Source organism: Stylophora pistillata, unplaced genomic scaffold (assembly GCF_964205215.1).
Source record: "Stylophora pistillata unplaced genomic scaffold, jaStyPist1.2 SCAFFOLD_50, whole genome shotgun sequence".
NCBI lineage: Eukaryota > Metazoa > Cnidaria > Anthozoa > Scleractinia > Pocilloporidae > Stylophora > Stylophora pistillata.
In genome coordinates, this window is record NW_028290831.1 from 573,617 (window position 1) to 590,413 (window position 16,797).

The 16,797-nt window shown below is 37.0% G+C and overlaps 2 protein-coding genes across 6 annotated transcripts; both read right to left on the reverse strand.

The window, feature by feature from the left end:
* Positions 1-251: 251 nt before the first annotated feature.
* Positions 252-5,033, reverse strand: LOC148715825 (separin-like). Its single transcript, XM_088746464.1, has 5 exons — positions 4,784-5,033; positions 4,304-4,387; positions 2,760-2,868; positions 2,544-2,599; positions 252-1,905 (listed from the first exon to the last, which is right to left on the reverse strand). The coding sequence occupies exons 1-5, from the start codon at positions 4,804-4,806 to the stop codon at positions 1,692-1,694; spliced, it is 486 nt and encodes a 161-aa protein (XP_088602590.1). The 5' UTR covers positions 4,807-5,033; the 3' UTR covers positions 252-1,691.
* A 340-nt stretch (positions 5,034-5,373) lies between these two features.
* LOC148715826 (uncharacterized) lies at positions 5,374-16,779 on the reverse strand. Of its 5 annotated transcripts, XM_088746452.1 has the most exons (19): positions 16,334-16,771; positions 15,507-16,103; positions 14,804-15,044; positions 14,499-14,611; positions 13,648-13,961; positions 13,045-13,318; positions 11,560-11,757; positions 10,813-10,970; positions 10,592-10,704; positions 10,121-10,250; positions 9,623-9,658; positions 8,496-8,700; positions 7,935-8,080; positions 7,380-7,532; positions 7,115-7,282; positions 6,572-6,670; positions 6,064-6,152; positions 5,931-5,991; positions 5,374-5,464 (listed from the first exon to the last, which is right to left on the reverse strand). In XM_088746452.1, the coding sequence occupies exons 1-15, from the start codon at positions 16,629-16,631 to the stop codon at positions 7,202-7,204; spliced, it is 3,057 nt and encodes a 1,018-aa protein (XP_088602578.1). In that variant the 5' UTR covers positions 16,632-16,771; the 3' UTR covers positions 5,374-5,464; positions 5,931-5,991; positions 6,064-6,152; positions 6,572-6,670; positions 7,115-7,201. The 5 variants fall into 5 exon arrangements, with proteins under 5 accessions (XP_088602578.1, XP_088602580.1, XP_088602582.1 ...); XM_088746454.1 differs by lacking the exons at positions 5,374-5,464; positions 5,931-5,991; positions 6,064-6,152; ... (2 more) ...; positions 7,380-7,532; positions 7,935-8,080 and adding an exon at positions 8,815-8,991 and having other exon boundaries at positions 8,561-8,700; positions 16,334-16,777; XM_088746456.1 differs by lacking the exons at positions 5,374-5,464; positions 5,931-5,991; positions 6,064-6,152; ... (2 more) ...; positions 7,380-7,532; positions 7,935-8,080 and having other exon boundaries at positions 8,562-8,700; positions 10,075-10,250; positions 16,334-16,779.
* Positions 16,780-16,797: the final 18 nt, after the last annotated feature.

Genomic DNA, 16,797 nt, shown 5'->3' on the forward strand with positions numbered 1-16,797 from the left:
TATCGTTTTTCACCGATTGAACAAATAGACTTTGGTTTTAAGGGTAAGGCTTGCTGCTTGGTTTTATGCTGTTTTTTAAACTCCTTGGCAGCCATCCTTTCAAATGTCTGGCAAAAATGTGGAAGCTCTGTGTGAAATCCCATTTAATGCCTGTTAAGGGTTAAAGCAGTTTGTTAGCTCAGCATTGACTATGGAAAACAGCCATTTCAGTGGGTGTTTCCTGTATCAATAAAGATCTAAAAACAGACAGGTAAACTACCAGAAATTTAATTTTGTACCGTTAGTGCAAAACATAAATAAACTGGCAAATTTAATTCTTTAGTTAGTATGAAATGTGATACATAATACTAATTAATATTTTACAATTGTTGAGCACTTTGTTTCATTCTTCACATGCACAGAAATGTGTCCATACCCATCTTGGAGAAAACAAAACAGGACTCTAAAAAAATTGTAATTCAAGAACACCTAGCCCGACTTCAGTATCCGTATTCTCCACATTTCTCTCTTTACATTTCCTTTGATTAGCCATCAAATCTTAGTTTTTTTTTCTTTATTCTCATGATCCTAATGAATGATTTGGCAGTGTCACTGTGTGGAGATATTAGATGCTGATTACTCTTAAGGGTTTGAAAAGTCAACCAAGGGCTTTCTCTGTTTGTTTGGTCCCCCTCTTCCTTTCCCCGTTTGTTTTCATGAAGTTTGCTTGAAAACTACTTCTCTTTCACCATAGCAAACCTTTCAACAATCAACAAAAATGCACATTTGCCTGATTTTCACAGCTACATATGAAGATATATCTTTAAAATTGAGGTTGACACTCAAGCAAGAATACTTGCATTTCCAAGGAGAAACTCATTTTAGATCTTTAAAATTAAGTAAAAAAGGGTTGCTTTTATATTGTTGCATTAACTTTGACAAAATTAATGAAAATACACATTTGAGAGGAAACCTAGAACTATATATTTACATGAATAATTACACTTTATTGAGGCAACAACAACATCATCATCATTTCAAGATCAATTATTAAAACAAATATTGACACTAAAATTATTAGGTACCTTCTTGGAATTCATTCTGTTATGAATTGTATCCTTTTCCATTTTTTTCACAATTGGTACAGATATCAGAGAAATGCCCTTAATATGCAAGCTAAACTTTAATTGCCAATGTAAAACATTAATATACAGATGACATATTACTCAAATTGTTCCCAATTGATGATATAATATGGTAAAATGGTTACAAACAGTTAATAACTGTAACCTTGGTTTGTTACTTGACAAAGCAAATTTTGTCATGTATTCCTTGGATATGTTGGTACTGACAAAATTTCAAAAACAAATAAGTGCGATAGAGAATAAGAGCTGTAGTAGAACAGGAAAAAAAAGATAATGTCCCTCTGTTTCAAATGGGTTTCTTTCTTGTACAACTTAACAGGATTGTGGGACAAAGTATGACAAACTGGCTCTGCTCAAACTGATTGGGTACTTTCAGCCCATGTAGATTTAGCACCTATTGCATATGGTAGTCTACACTTAAGTGCTCTATCAACATTAAAATTGTATGCACTACCATTTCCAAACGCACTCTGCATAATGCTTGTCCTCTTTGCCACACAACCAGCACTAGTAAATACTTTGCTATTGCCCACTGGAACTAGAGATATTTTAGTATATAATCCTTGGTTAACCATTCTGTTCCTTAGTGTAAGCTGGAAGGCCATAAACTACAGGAGATGCTCCTATCAGATTTTTCAGTTTACAAGCTTGTCGCGACTGGCTTAGTACTTGTGGTAATGAGAAACAAGACCCAGATTGAAGCCACTGTTTCAGCAGCAATTCACTGAAGCGATCAATGTCTTTGTCAGTAACATCCCACAAGTTAGCAATGATGGCTGGGCTGAAAGTGAATACATTATAAATAGATTACATGCTACATATCTATACAGTGAACCATAGAGTAGAGCTATGGTCTTTGAAGAATAACTAGTTCCTTGAGGGTCTGGTCCAAGAAAAGGGAGTGCCCAACCTATAAGGAAAGCAAAGTTATACGAGTTTCCCAACGACAAAGGTCAATAGCAGTTGACATTTGGGTTCAAATCAGGACTTGACACTAATGATAGCCAACTAGCCACACACTTGTAGAAATTCAGTTTTGACCAGTGTTTTTCGATTTCCACTAGCCAGTGTAGCTAGTAAACAAACTGAAATTGTCATAACATCTAAGTTGTGACTGGCCACTTGGCTAGTAAGTTGAAAAGTTAGTGTTGAGCTCTGTCAAATAGAGCCAGAGGGTTCAATAAAAGCTGGTTATCAGCTGTCTATCACTGCCCATGAGTCCTCTTACTGCTGTCTATTGAGCCTGCGAGCTCGCTCTCATATTTAAGTCTTGCCTTAGGACCCCTTTTCCAAGGACAGCTACCCACTACTATATCAACAGCTGCTTAAGCAAAAAGCTGTTGAAACCTGCAATATAGCACGTCAGTAAAAGACTTTGTAAGGGAACTAACACACAAGAAATGAATGCCAAAGACATACCAGCTTGCCAGAAGATAGATTAAGGCCATCCCCCTTGGCTCACACTCTCCACCAGCCTAATGAATTAAAATAGAGTGGTTACTTATATGCCCCATGCCTAGTCTCAACCAACTACACATCTGAACCAGACAATTGGACACTTCCTTTGCCTTTTTTTGGTTTGTCAACAACAATTATGTGATAATGTTTTTCCTTCACGGTCAGGAATAAACTAACCTGTAGTTTTCCCGAACTGCAACCCATAAGCAGAGTAACAGCTCGACAATCCAACCTTTGAATGTCATCACCCTGCAGAAATTCACGCCCAGTGCCATGACCAAAATATCTAGAAAGAATATTGATGCGATGATTAAAGCAACAACAACAAAACTTTCTACTGTAGATACCCTTATCTGAAAATGTTTATCGCATCTAGAACTAATAAGTATGGGATCATGTTTACTGCAGGTGCTCTCCACTGATATATCAGTTGAAAGTCAGTCAACACTTGGGTGACACTTGGTCGATAGTCAGTCGGCACTTGGTTGATGGTTGGTTCACAGCTGGCCGATACTTGGTTGAGACTTGGTCGACAGTTGATGGTCAATATCTTTACCGATACATTGACCGACTGTCAGCCAAATGTCAACCAACATATCGGTCAAATGTTAACTGACTCTCAACAAATAATTATGTCAACCGATGTATTGGTTGAGAGCACCTACAGCAAATATGATCCTTAATATGTGTAACGGTTGTATTATGGACCCAGTTTAGCAGCTAAGCAACTGCAACTCACGCAAGAGCATCAAATGTCATATAAAAAGGGTCATAGATACTGATTTCACTTCTAAAATAAAAGAAAACACCATCTCCCCTGTTTCAGTTGTAATTTGCATATAGTTCAGTCAATGTAGCATAAATCATTACTGGTAGTAACTGATACAGACATATCAGAATGATAATAACATGGGTCATCCAACTTAATTAGTTACAGAAGCAAAATTTCAAGTATGTATAAAAGAAACGCAAAGTATCTTTGTCTCTATCTTAGTCAACTTATTTAACATTCAAGAATCATGATTCTCAGTATTTCAGCACTAACAGCTCTGCAAATATCCAACCTCTATGACCTTTTAAATTCTCTACTTTGTCAATGGCAGGCTTAGAAATCTTCAGGGTTTCAGAACTAGGGTTTATTTTAGAGGTATGCATATCAGAGGGGTGTGAGAGGAAGGTTCTTTTCAAAAACTTTGTAAGAGCCAAATGATAATTCTTTACATTCCCGCTGATCTGCTGTATACATTTCTTGGTAGAGAACTTGTAATGTTTAAAGATGGAAGCTGACATTCTCAAATGGAGGATAATATAACCAGTGCATGACTGTTTTTGTTGGGGAAAGAGAGAGGGGTAAAGTGGAGACTGATGAGAGATAGGAGGCATACCAGAAGCTTGATCTTCTAGACAGAGGGGGCTCATTTAAAAGGAGATTTACTGGAGTGTTTTTAGTTATTCACATGAACAGGTCGTGGACAGTCAAAGCTGACTGGAGACCCTAGAATAGTGCAATGGACTCTGGGTTGAGAGGTCTGGGTTTGAGTACTGGCTGGGTTAGTGTGTTATGTTTGTGGGCAAAACACTTTACTCTCACAGTGCCTCTCTTCACCCAGAAGGACAAATGGCTTCTGCTGAATTTTCAGGGGGGGGGGGGTGAGTGGTAATACTCCTGGTTGGCTGTGTGGGCCAATAGGCCCCTTACTGGAGCCTTTACAATAACTCACATGAACAGGTCATGGTCAGTTAAAGCACTCCTGAACTCTTCCTGTGTGGGAGCCTTTCCTGTGATACCTTGCCATCCATCTTTGCTGCAAGTGACAACAATTATTCATATAAGCTGGATTATACAAGCATTTTGATTGGTTCGTACTTGTGATCTATTAAAAAACAGGTGCAAGAGTAATGTCATCATCAACAACATTTTGCTTTCTTATCCTTTAAAACCATTACATGTTGCCAAAATGCCAAAATCAGTGACACACTTGGCTGGGCTTCCTGTGTCACTTTTTGTTCTTACTACATTTTGATGTCATCTGTGATCTATTACTAAACAGACACACAGCAACATTGAATCTATTTGTTCAGTTTATAATATATTGGTGTTACCTCTACCAACTTGTATAGCCTAGTTTAATATATAGGAAACACAACATCAGGTCTTTCTTCTGTTTCATTTGCTTCAATCGTTTGCTTGTGTTTTGTACCTATCAAACCACTTCTGAAACATTTTCTGGGTGTTGGGTAGGTTATTCTGAGGATTGAGTGCATAGAATGTTTTCTCAGGATCAATCTCAGGCAACTGTCTTTGACACGATAACTATCAAGAAAAATGCAGAAAAAAATATTAACTGACAATGAATATCAAGGTATTAAAAGCTAAGAATCTGGCACAAAAGTTGTGGTGGTAGGCAACCACATTTCAAAAGACCATCATTCTATTCAATCAATTGACAATTTTTCCTGTATGCTTACCTTGGCTAATAGATAATGAAATGACACTTTTTTTGTATCAGATCACAACTTCTTTTCCTAAAATTACAAAACTATTATTGTAAGGGAGAATTATGCTCCAGAAACCAAATGAGCCAGTTCTTTACACAAGGTCTAACCCAAACCATGGTTTACACAATCAGTGGGCATCAGGGTTGATATAATTAATTAAAAAAAAATTTCTTTCCACTGTTGACAGCATAGCAGAGATAAAAATCAATATGGTTCTGGGAGAAAACATGACAGTTCTTTGAGAAACAAGTCAGGTCTTCAAACTTTCAAAGACCTCTTAATGGAATGTGTACCTTAAAGAAAAGAAATTGCAGAGATGGGACCCTTGTCACAGGTTGGTCAAACAGGATGGGTATGCTTTCCCATGGAAGATGCTGAATATCCTATGAATCATAAAATACAGATCAGTTTGATGTATAGATATGCCACAAATTGACTCTGGTTTCAAATATTGTAGAAGAGTATGTCCCAATACTGAATGAGTTGATAAGTAAGATCTGCTACCACAATTTAGGCACACATCTTGCAATTACAGCATATGTGTGCATGCCCATAAATCTACTTTAGTGTCTGAACACCTTGAATATAATGGTGAGCAACCAGTACCCATTACACTAATGTTGCATATGACCACTTTTTAAACTAATATGGAATGTCAGTCCATTACAGATGCCTTTTCCCCCACCCTTGTGTTTGGCTAAGCTTTGATTCCTTGACAGTTCACCAACATCTATTTACAAAGAACCCACATATTGGTTGTTCAGTTGTCAGGTCTTCAGAGCTAGAGCTAGAATACATTTAATGGCTGATTACTAAACAAATGTAAGACCTAAAAAAGCTGGCTCTTACTTTTCCAAGAGTTAGGATTACAGGATGATGAGGAATGTTCTCTGCAGAGTGACCTCCAGACCTGAGAAGGAATTTTGTTGTCATCAATAATTTCTCGAGAGTAGAAGTAATGAAGGTGAGAAAGAAAATTAACCTTTACGTTCCCTTGAACCTGTTTATGCAGCTTTTCTTGTCTGTATCTTCAAATAGCTTGTCAGTGAAGTTCTGAACTTCATCAAGTAGCTGAAACACGCAATGTGAGAGAACATGAAATGAGAGATGATTACTTAAGGGCCAAGGCTGAGGAACCTCCCTTTGTCTCTAGTTGCTAAGACTAAACACATTCTGCTGTCAGGCAATTGACGATGATAAACCAATAGAGTGCAATTTTATCAAACACCAAATAATCAAAACAAAAATAATCACAACAGCTTATTGCAATAGAGGTTGAGAAGAAAAAAACCAGAGGGTTGCTATGTCTAGCAAACACAAGTGGACTAAATTACAATTTAGTTAATGTAAGTAGTTGCTAAATCTGACTTTAGCCCTTCATTAGAGTGAAGGGTTAGCCCTATGCTTTGACAAAAGCAGTGAAATTCCAACTTACTTTAGACACTTGATTATGAATTCTTTTATTGGAACAAAAATTTTCTTGTTCTTACTTTTTCAAAAGAAGGTAAGGTAGCATCCATGGCAGTAATTTCAATCAGTGCTTCAGCAGTTTCTTTTTTTGACAAGCAAAATGACGAATCTATGAGGACCTACAACAAACAAAGGACACTTACTAATAAAAATATTAATAATGACAATGGGATTTAGCTGGCGGCATTCCATGAGGTGGTTCTTCTTGTCCACTGGTTTAAAGTGAAACGTTGAAATGTTGGTTTTTGTGGAGGGAGGAAAACCAAGGAACCTGTATAAAAACCCTTGGAGCAAGGACATACCGACCCACATACCACATATGACACCAGGTCTGGGAATTGAACCTGTGGAACAGCAGGGAGGTGAGTGCTCTTGCCACTCAACCATCCCTAGTTTCCATTCGGTTACTATGCAAGGTTTTGCTACTTCAATTGTCATCTTTGGGTCAAGCACCAAAGAAGATGGCACACAAATCATAACAAAGATTGATGGACAAAACATTTTTCATACAATCTGCCATCCTTATAACTCGGGAAACTCTGATTGATTCATGCACAACATACTTCAAGCAAATGATTATCAAATCGGCATCCACACAGGATTGAAACTTTCTCTTCCAACTCTCTGGCTAAGGATGCTATTGATTCACATTACTCTTCATCAATAGGCTGACCAAGAGGAACTCCTCTCCATCTTCCAAGCCAAGAACCTTCAAGTTTCTCCAAAAGGTTCTAAAGAAATGACCATAATTATTACAATTTAGACTTTCAGTCATGTCATAGGAGAGGATACACATTCATCGCTCGTGAGAGTTGAAATGCTGATCACCTTCATTCTCCTGTCAAGCCTTGTCCTTAGTGTCCACCACTCGGTTGTGTTGTTAATATTCATGCTTTTGATGCTGTCATTCATTATGTCTATAAATTCCTCCAATACACTAGACTGGAACAGCTTTGAGAGATCCATAACAACTTTGTCTCCCTTTACAAAATAAATTGTTTCAGTCAATAGTTAATTAGGTTAATTTACTTCACCAACCCTGTTCTTGTGCTTTTATCATTACTTACAGACTTTCTAGTGGTTAAATGAGAAATTATCTACTAGTAAGCTCAGGTTATCCCCAGTGTTTTGTCAGATATCCAGACAGTTTGCTCAGACGTATTTCTAGTGATCTTCTAGAATAAAGAGGTATTGTGAGAATTCAGTGTTTTACCCAAAAACCCCTTATGGTGACCTTGGACAAAGCTTACACCTGTACTACAGAATCTCAACTGACTGTAAGCTACTACCTCCTCCAACGTAGAGGTTTGAGGTCCACTCTCCCTAAATACAACAACAGAGTAACCGCAATATAACCAAGTTGTTACAAACACATCGACATACAGTGCAATCCTTGTTCTGTGCTTCTCCAGATGTTGTGTTAATCTTAACCACAGCAGGATCACAGTCAGCCCTTATCCTGCAGATCAGCAGTTCTCTGTCCTTGCTTACTGGATGTGTGAAGGTTTCCAAAGTGCAAACAGTCCACTCTAGAAAACAATAATTCTAATTTCTTACCTTGTCAATATCACACTATAGGATTATTGCCAAATTCATTATTTGCTCAACGTAATAAATTAAATTTCAGTTCTACTTGTCAAAGGAACTAAAAATTCATGGCAAATGTAATCATCTATGTGTAGCATGAGCTGAAGAATTGGGAAGAGTCAAATGATGTGGTCTGGTAACAAAATGTTTTTGACAAAGTCATTTTGCTTAAAGAGTTATGTTAAATTAGTGACAATTACATTTCGCTAGAAAAAAATATTCTCCTGTTATAAGAGTCACATTGTTCTACAAACCAATCCTGAGAAAGTGGAACAGTTAAACACTTTCTTTGAAGCTGGTTCGGCTGCATAACACAGCTGAAAGCTCGCTATTGCTTGTAAAATAACTATAATGTACCTTTAAGCATGTTCTGCAATAGGGAAATTTCTTCAGGAGTGAAGAGACCTTGTTTGTATCTCTCAGTTGCACACAAGGAAAACTTCATGATGTTTCGAGTCTTGATCAGGGTGGCCAGTTTTTGGTGAGCAGTATTAGTTGAAGAGTCATCAAGTGACAAGGAGGAAAGACGTTCTGCAAGCTTCACCAGATCTCCTTTGTTTTCCTAACAGACAAAAAGGAAATAACAAAATAAAGAGAAATCTACTTGTAGATTTATTAAGTTCCCTGCTCTGGCATCCCATGTTCTAGTTCCCTGTTATGACATCCCATGTCTTACAGTAGTTCCCTGTTCTGGCATCCATGTTCTAGTTCCCTGTTCTGTAATCCCCTGTTCTGGCAGCCATGTTCTAGTTCCTTGTTTTCGCATTCCATGTAAAGGAGCAGATAAACTTTGAGTCACTTAGTGCCACAGTAATTGGGGATACCAGTAAACACGGACAGTTGTGTACCATGTCTAAGAGGTAAAAGCATCCAAATGAATTTCACAAGGTCATGAAAAATCTCCCTCTTTTGTATACATAACAAATAGAAGTCTATCAAATGCAACAGTAGCTACAAGTACTCACAAGCAAAGGTGTTATCATATATACCAAAGGTTTAGAAAAATCTTTTGCTATTCTCCTAAAATAACAAAATCACAGGGATTGAATTGAAAATATCCCTGGTCACTAGTCAGTGAGGTCATCGTTAATTAATTTGAGTTGAAACTTGAACTTAAATTAACAAAAAGGACGTAAACTTTGCCATTATAGTATAGATGAGTGTTCTACAAACTAGTTCCAAGTTAAGCTTTAGAGGTAAACAATTCCTCTTTGAAATCTTCACTATAGCTAAGATATCTTGCTCTATGGGGACATAAGAAGTTGAAATGAAATTTGTTTATACATTTGCCGTAATTGCATAAAAAAAAAAAAAAAGAAAAAAATTTGAAAAATAACTGTTTTGCTGATTTGGACAAGGCAAATTTACCAATTACCAGTAGATTAATTCAATGTTGAATTCACATCAAGGGAATAAAACAAAAGAAATTAACCCTTCATTTTCAGCACAACTTCATGTTCAACAAACAATTTTTAATATGTTACTTTATTCTCTTTCCTGTTCTGGTAACAGCTTGATGTCTAAGAGTAACAGACAAGGACAGTTAATATTATCCTCAAACAATCAGTCTCATTCTAGTCTGTTTGCCAAACGACAAGCAAAAATTCCATTCGAAGTTGACACCATCATATACTTTCCCTCAATACACCTCAGAGAAATAGCAACAACCTTTGTTGTCCATTCGACCTTAAGGATATGACAAACCACAACTCTTCCTTTTAGACTTGGTAGTTGGTTTTGGTACTTATCCAGAATTCAAAGTAGTGCAAAGTAGCTGCATTCCAACCGGCGGTTACACTTTGCATTTCTACAAGATGCTTGATGGCACTTTTCTTGAACCTTTACATAATTAAGGACACAGCCATATTCTGACTGCCTTTTCCAGAGAGGCTAACAGTAAAGTTATTTCATGCTGTTACTCGTTTGTAACGCTCACTGTGATACACTGTTCCATTGATTTGGCATCGCTTAAAAGACCACACCTTTCCCCAACTTGGTAGTTCTCTTCTTAGTGCCTTCCATTCTGCTTCAGACAGGATCTCTGAATTAATGGCAACTTTTTCCAGTGCCCCGATCACAAAGATCCTCAGTTCAAACTCTTCAGTTTTGGACCTGGAACATCAAATTAATGATAATTAAGTGTTAAAAAGGGGTTAGATGGACACCACAACCTTACATCATGCACAGATATTTACTAAAACTCTTGCAAGCTTGTAATTATATTTATAGGATCAATGCATATGGGTTTGCTCAGAACAATTTGTGTAATAGACATTTCCTTTTCAAAAAAGAGAAAATCCCAATGATATCTCACTTTGATTTCCACTATTGCTCAAATAGTGCTTTACTGCGAAGGATCGTTCTTATATACGATATCTCTCTTGTAACTCTCTTGTTTAATGATTGTACTATCTGTGATAAAAAGTATTAATTGCACAGATTCTGAAACTTACCTTTTGTAGTGATTTTTTTGGGTGAGTTGAGAATACAGGTTTTGAGCTTCGAAACTGGAGAGCTCTGAAGCCAGCTCTGGCAACTTTTGCATCACAGAAACTCCATCCAGAATCTAAAGAAAATAAAACATTCCTGACCAGTTAAAAATTATACTTCATTAACTTAACATTTTCTCATTCTTATCTGCACGGATATAAACAATGATTATAATTACATGTACCTGTCCATCAATATTCTGTGTACCATGAAATAAATCACGGAAATCTCCATTAAGGTCTTCAAAGAAAAAACAAGAATGACTCCAAAGAGGCCCAAGATCTTCAACACAGTCTCTCAGATGTAACAGTTGATGAACATTATATGTCATAAACTGTGGACCTGCAAAGAGCATATGAAGGGCATTCATATTAACAAAGATTTAGTAATACATAGATAGGTAAAAACGATTGATATAAAAACCCGACGTTTCGGCGACTTCATGACGCCATTATCAAGGGTACAAATGAAAATAAAATTAACAAATGCAAGTTCAAGAGTTACAACTACTTAGAATTAGTTGTAACTCTTGAGCTCGCATTTGTTAATTTTATTTTCATTTGTACCCTTGATAATGGCGTCATGAAGTCGCCGAAACGTCGGGTTTTTATATCGTTTGTTTTTACCTGTTTATGAAGGGCATTCAACTTTTGTTAAACATGCTCATGAAAGTTTGTGTGTATTAAGTAGAAAGATATCTGTTTGAGGATATTCCCACTCAAATCTAACACTCATCCGACTTAACTAAATTTCCAAGGTAACGATAGACAGCGAGAGAATAAAAAATGAAGCAGTCACAAAGCAACATGAGATCTCAGAAAAAAGTTCACAAAGGGAAATTTGCTCAAGATTTCTCAAATTTTGAGAACAAAAAGATTATCATAACATGCATGGAATGGAGCAACCTAACTGTGATATTACAAATACATACCATAGAGAGTAGACGCCTGTGCACAAAATAACTTAAGGCATGAAGCAGAGCTTTCCCTCTCCTGGAGAGAGATAGTTTCTTTCAACAGTCCGTATATTCCTCCAACTAAAAGCATCAGATGAAGAACATACATATCTGGCAGGTACTTCATCAGAAGTGGCACGGCATAGTACAGCAGGAAATTCTTTTTTTCTGATGCTAAGGAAAATCAAGAGATTACAAGATACTGCATCAAAGATTCAATCAAATCAGTGTACAATTCTATGGGGTGCCACTACCACCAAAATTATATTTTTAAAATTATTCAGCCTCCTTTTCATTAACCACTTACTTATACGAATTAACCATACTTGTCACAATATTATTTAGCCTATTTCAAAAATTATTCAGCCTTATTTTCATTAACCACCTACTTTTACGAATTAACCATGCTTGACACAATGTTATTCAGCCCATTTTGAAAATTATTCAGCCTTTTTTTCATGGGGCTTGTTTTTAACTATATCCCAACATAACTTGCGGATGTTGCACGTTCGCTCTCCCAAGCTGCTACCAATTTAATAAGTCTAGCATCACAAGAGTTTCGAGCAACTAACACTACTTCTGATCTACCTCATGTTGATTGTTAGTTCTTTGGTTTCTTTCTCTCTTTTGCAGCCCTTGTGACGGTGAAATGTTTTGCTTGACTTGATGTTCCACGTGAAGTTGTGTTGCTTACAACTGGTGATGGCGCGTTGTGAACTTTTTGGTACGGAGAAAACGCTCGTTTCAACTCAGCTTGAGCTCGATTAGAAGTATTATTTGTTTCTCGAAGCTCTTGTGATGATTGTGGTGCTAGACTTATGAAATTGGTAGCAGCTTGGGAGAGAAAACGTGCAACATCCGCGATCCCTCTACTGTCGGCCATATTGCAATGAAAAGGACATGAAAAGAACTCTGGGATATATTTATAATCCTGCAAGTTATGTTGGGATATAATTTAAAACAGGCCCCATCAAAAAAAGGCTGAATAATTTTCAAAAAGGGGCTGAATAATATTGTGACAAGTATGGTTAATTCGTAAAAGTAGGTGGTTAATGAAAATAAGGCTGAATAATTTTTGAAATGGGCTAAATAATATTGTGGCAAGTATGGTTAATTCGTAAAAGTAAGTGGTTAATGAAAAAAAGGCTGAATAATTTTAAAAATATAATTTTGGCGGTAATGGCACCCCATACAATTCTACACCTTAAGGAAATGTGTGTCATTTCTTTCAAATACACGAGTTTAATTTCTTGAAAGTTCTTCATTTAAGAAAGTTCAAACCTGATGCAAGGAGTCACAATTGAATTAATTTTAGTTGCCTAGGTGGATTCCCCCCTAAAGAAACCCCATTCATGTATATTCAAGTGCAAGGTGTAGTGAATGACATTGTTCAGCATCGAGACAAACTGTATAGATGAAAACTGATATATAACACACACAACCCAGAGGCCCTTTACTAACCTTTCCAATCCTTCTTATCCATAATACTTCTTGGTGTTCTGGTTACCTCACTTATAGGTTTAATAGAAAGAAATTCTTTGTCAACTTCTTCAACTCTGTTCCCAATGAAATAGAGCTTGTCCTTGTTGTCCTGAGAGAACCAGCTATTTAACAACTGTTCCACTACACCTTCACATACACAATGCATGTAATCAATGGCAGTACCACGGATGATGTCAAATGTAGGAATTCCAAATGCCCAGGATAAACCAAGAACTCCCTCAATATCATAACTCTGGGGAGATAAAGGAGAATGAAAAAAACACTCAAGATGAGAAAGAAACCATTCCCTCTGTAATATTAGGGTGTACATGAAAATTCAATATACAATTTTTCATGTTCATCAACATTTGACAACATGGTGCAGTCGACTCTTATATGCTGCAAATACCAATCACCAGCAAATTGTAGTCAACTACAGTCTGATGAATTTAAAGAAGTCAGTTTTTAAACAAAATATGAACTTCAGAGTTTCTCTGTTCATGAAAATGACTAAAGAGACTAGTCCCATCAACTTTAAGGTTAGTTACACGCTCTGGAACAATTTAACAAGTGTTTACTTACTGTTTTGGCACCTTCCTTCCTCCTCCTCAGCACCTCGATGGCCTGCTCGTTGACCTCATTATGCCTTCTGACCTCACCATGACCACTGCTTGAGGAAGCATTGTAGGGATACATGTGGCACTGTCTGTTTCTGCCCTTCTTTCCAATGCCAATGACATGCTGACAGCCTTTCTCTTTACATTTAGAGCACCCACTGTACCCATTAAACTGTTTCATCTGCAGCCACAAGGCCTTTGCAGGGGAATCCAGTGTCACATCGAGCAATATACCTCTAACATCGACCACATCTCCATCCCCCACTGACACCTGCAATCCTGCAAAGCAATATATACTTTTACTTTATCATTCCTATGTAGGAATTAAATTTTGTCTCTGTTTCACACAACCTTGTAGGCTAGGGTGGCCAGAATTCAAGCTTGGTGGTTGAAAAAAAAAAAAAAAAAAATCAAAAATTAAGTGATGAATTGAAAGTATTATCCGATAGCAAATTATTGTTTACTGTACACTATGTAGGATAAGCCGCACTCACAGATAAGCCGCACCCTGAGTCTGGCAACTCATACATGTATTTTGAGAAAAAGTTTATTGAAAAAAAAAAAGAAAAAGAAAAAGAAATCAAAAGTAAATTCTCGAGAATGATATTTTAAAATGTACTTTCTTGATTTATTTATTGTAAACCCATATAATCTCAGTAACATTGGTTCTGAGAATTTAGTTCACATTCTCCTGGTATGGTTTTCTTGTCACCCAATTAAGATGGAAGTTGTTTACCTAAAATAATAACTACTTCAGAGTTTCATAATTTTTCAAGGCTACAACTCTACCTCTACCATGTGCTGGGTGTTTATTACCTGGATTATATAGAGTCCTCAGAGAAATAGCAATTGGCTGTAAGAATGTTGGAAAATGGGGTTTTCCTTTACCAAACCAAAGTCCTGCAAAAATGCGATTCATCCTGCTGAACCTGTCAATAAAATTGTAAAAGGACAGTGATAAAAATAATCTGTTTTAAACCTTATATTGTACTAAAATAATGACATGCATTGAAAGTAAACGAAAAGGCATCAACTTTGCCTGCATTTGCACCACAGCCACATAGACTTATGACTTGTACATATACCAAAAACTGTATGAATGTAAGTAATCTATTTTTCACCTCTGAAGCGGAGGAAGTTCATTGATCACTAGAAAAACTGGCCATACTCCATAACTTGATGATCGAATAAGTGCAACTCCATCAGTGTTTCCAAGGAGTGAAATATTGCTTGCACTTGCTAAGAAACCACCAGGTCCTAAATGCATATTGTACAGATTACCATCATAGACATCTTGGATTGAACTGCCATCAGAAGTTTCTCTTTTAAACCTGTACTTTAATTTTTCAAGTTGACCTGGACCTGTTTGACAAAAACAGTAAAGTTATGTCAAACCTACATGTACGTGATATATTTGGCTTACAGATTGTATTACATATTGTAGTGATAGCAAAACAATCATCAACATCATGTTGAAGCTGATTGCTTGTGATAAACAATTTTATGACATCTCAACAGATTCCCAGCACCAACATAAGCTGAAATTATAGCAAAAGTTGTCAGAGCACTTCAGTGGTTCTCAGGGATCTCCAGAAGTTCTGGCAACCGGCATAAATCACTGTCTACTTGTCCTGAGCACACCGGCTATTCTGGGAAAATATACATACATTTCGGGGTTTCCACTTGACAAGACAGCAAGTTATCCCTGGCTACTTAAAAAATTTTTCTCTGACTAGTTCAAAGTTTTGAGAGAGCCCTGGGTTCTTAGAGTACTGCATACAACAGAAGTGTACAAAAGAATATAAAGAATATTGTATAACTTACGTGACAAAATTGTATGCAGCTGGTCTTCTATTGGAAGCTCAATGAAAAAAGACTTATCTGATAGAAGTCCACTGCATATCCTACAAACCTCACCATCCTTTGGTTTACCAACAGATATGTAGACTTGACATTTTGGATTAGGGCAACAAAAGTGCTTTTTCATAGGATGCTTCAGATATTGGATGTGGTCTTTGAATTGGCTCAATCCTTTTACTGCATTATTTTCCTTGGGACAGTGCAACTCAAGGAGGACAATGAGATCATTAGTGGCAACCATGGACAGTTTGTGTCGCATAATGAATGCCATTGTAAGAGCTAAACTTTCTCCAACTGTTATTCTGCTATCTTGATACAACAATTCATGTTCTATGCTTTCATCTTTTGTTTCTTCGACACCTGATGCCACTTTTTCCACTTCTATTTCCTCAATTAAACTAGCTAGTTCTTCTGCATATATGTAGGTATCTGGGACTTCCTCCTGCACAGCGTTACTCTCTTCAGGAAATTCTTCATTAGCTGGTATATCTTGCATCAAGCTGACAAATTCATCGAATTTGTGATCAGCAGCATTTTCAGAAATTAAGGAATTATTGCCATCTGATATCAAAAGAAAATTGTAAATAAAATTACTGAATGGCAGATATAGTCTAGGCCATCCTTTAGGTATACAAGAATGTTGGAGTCCTATATAATGATTATTCTTAAACTTTGACATTGATTCTATGGGTTTGCAAGCTAGATCAACAATTAAGCCATTACGTAAAAAACTGTGGAAAAATGTTTAGTTTTCCCAGCTTGTGACTTGAAAGAATAAAAAGGACGCTTACCAAGACAATATTGGTCCGAAAAACTACTGTCACTTTGAATCGTCTGCATACTTTCCAAAATTTCTGTTTCGCTTTGTAGCTCTGATGAGAACGTACTGCCGCGGCTATGATGATTACACGTTTTGTCTTGATCTTGAGAATCCCGTTGATGTGGTGATACCTCGTTGTAACACAACTCATCTTCTTGGTGGCTTTGAATTTTTCGTTTAAGTTTCTTTCTTCGCCAAATAGTTGAACGCGAAGGCTCGCCCTCGGCTTGAAATCTCCACTTTTTATAGCATGGGCGCTCTGCATCCATGCTTAAGGAGAGAGTACGTGAAGCGCGAATGCGTGAGCAGCTTAGCAACCAAGCCTAGAATGTGACTGACAAAGACTGAAGACGAGTCCGGCTTCAACCAATAAGCAGCTTGAAATTTGTGGCGGGAAGAGAACAATGCCAATATGCTGACGCCATGCTCAAAACG

What these genes read in the sequence shown, in the direction of transcription:
- LOC148715826 (XM_088746452.1), bottom strand. Translation starts at nt 16,631, where the DNA reads ATGGATGCAGAGCGCCCATGCTATAAAAAGTGGAGATTTCAAGCCGAG. An exon ending in GAGGACTCTATATAATCCAG is followed by an intron (nt 13,962 to 14,498) that starts GTAATAAACACC and finishes ATTGCTTTGCAG; the next exon opens with GATTGCAGGTGTCAGTGGGG. An exon ending in ATTGCAGAACATGCTTAAAG is followed by an intron (nt 8,081 to 8,495) that starts GTACATTATAGT and finishes ATTGTTTTCTAG; the next exon opens with AGTGGACTGTTTGCACTTTG.
- LOC148715825 (XM_088746464.1), bottom strand. Translation starts at nt 4,806, where the DNA reads ATGTTTCAGAAGTGGTTTGATAG. An exon ending in TTTCAGAAGTGGTTTGATAG is followed by an intron (nt 4,388 to 4,783) that starts GTACAAAACACA and finishes TGTCACTTGCAG; the next exon opens with CAAAGATGGATGGCAAGGTA. An exon ending in ACTGACCATGACCTGTTCAT is followed by an intron (nt 2,869 to 4,303) that starts GTGAGTTATTGT and finishes TATTCTTTCTAG; the next exon opens with ATATTTTGGTCATGGCACTG.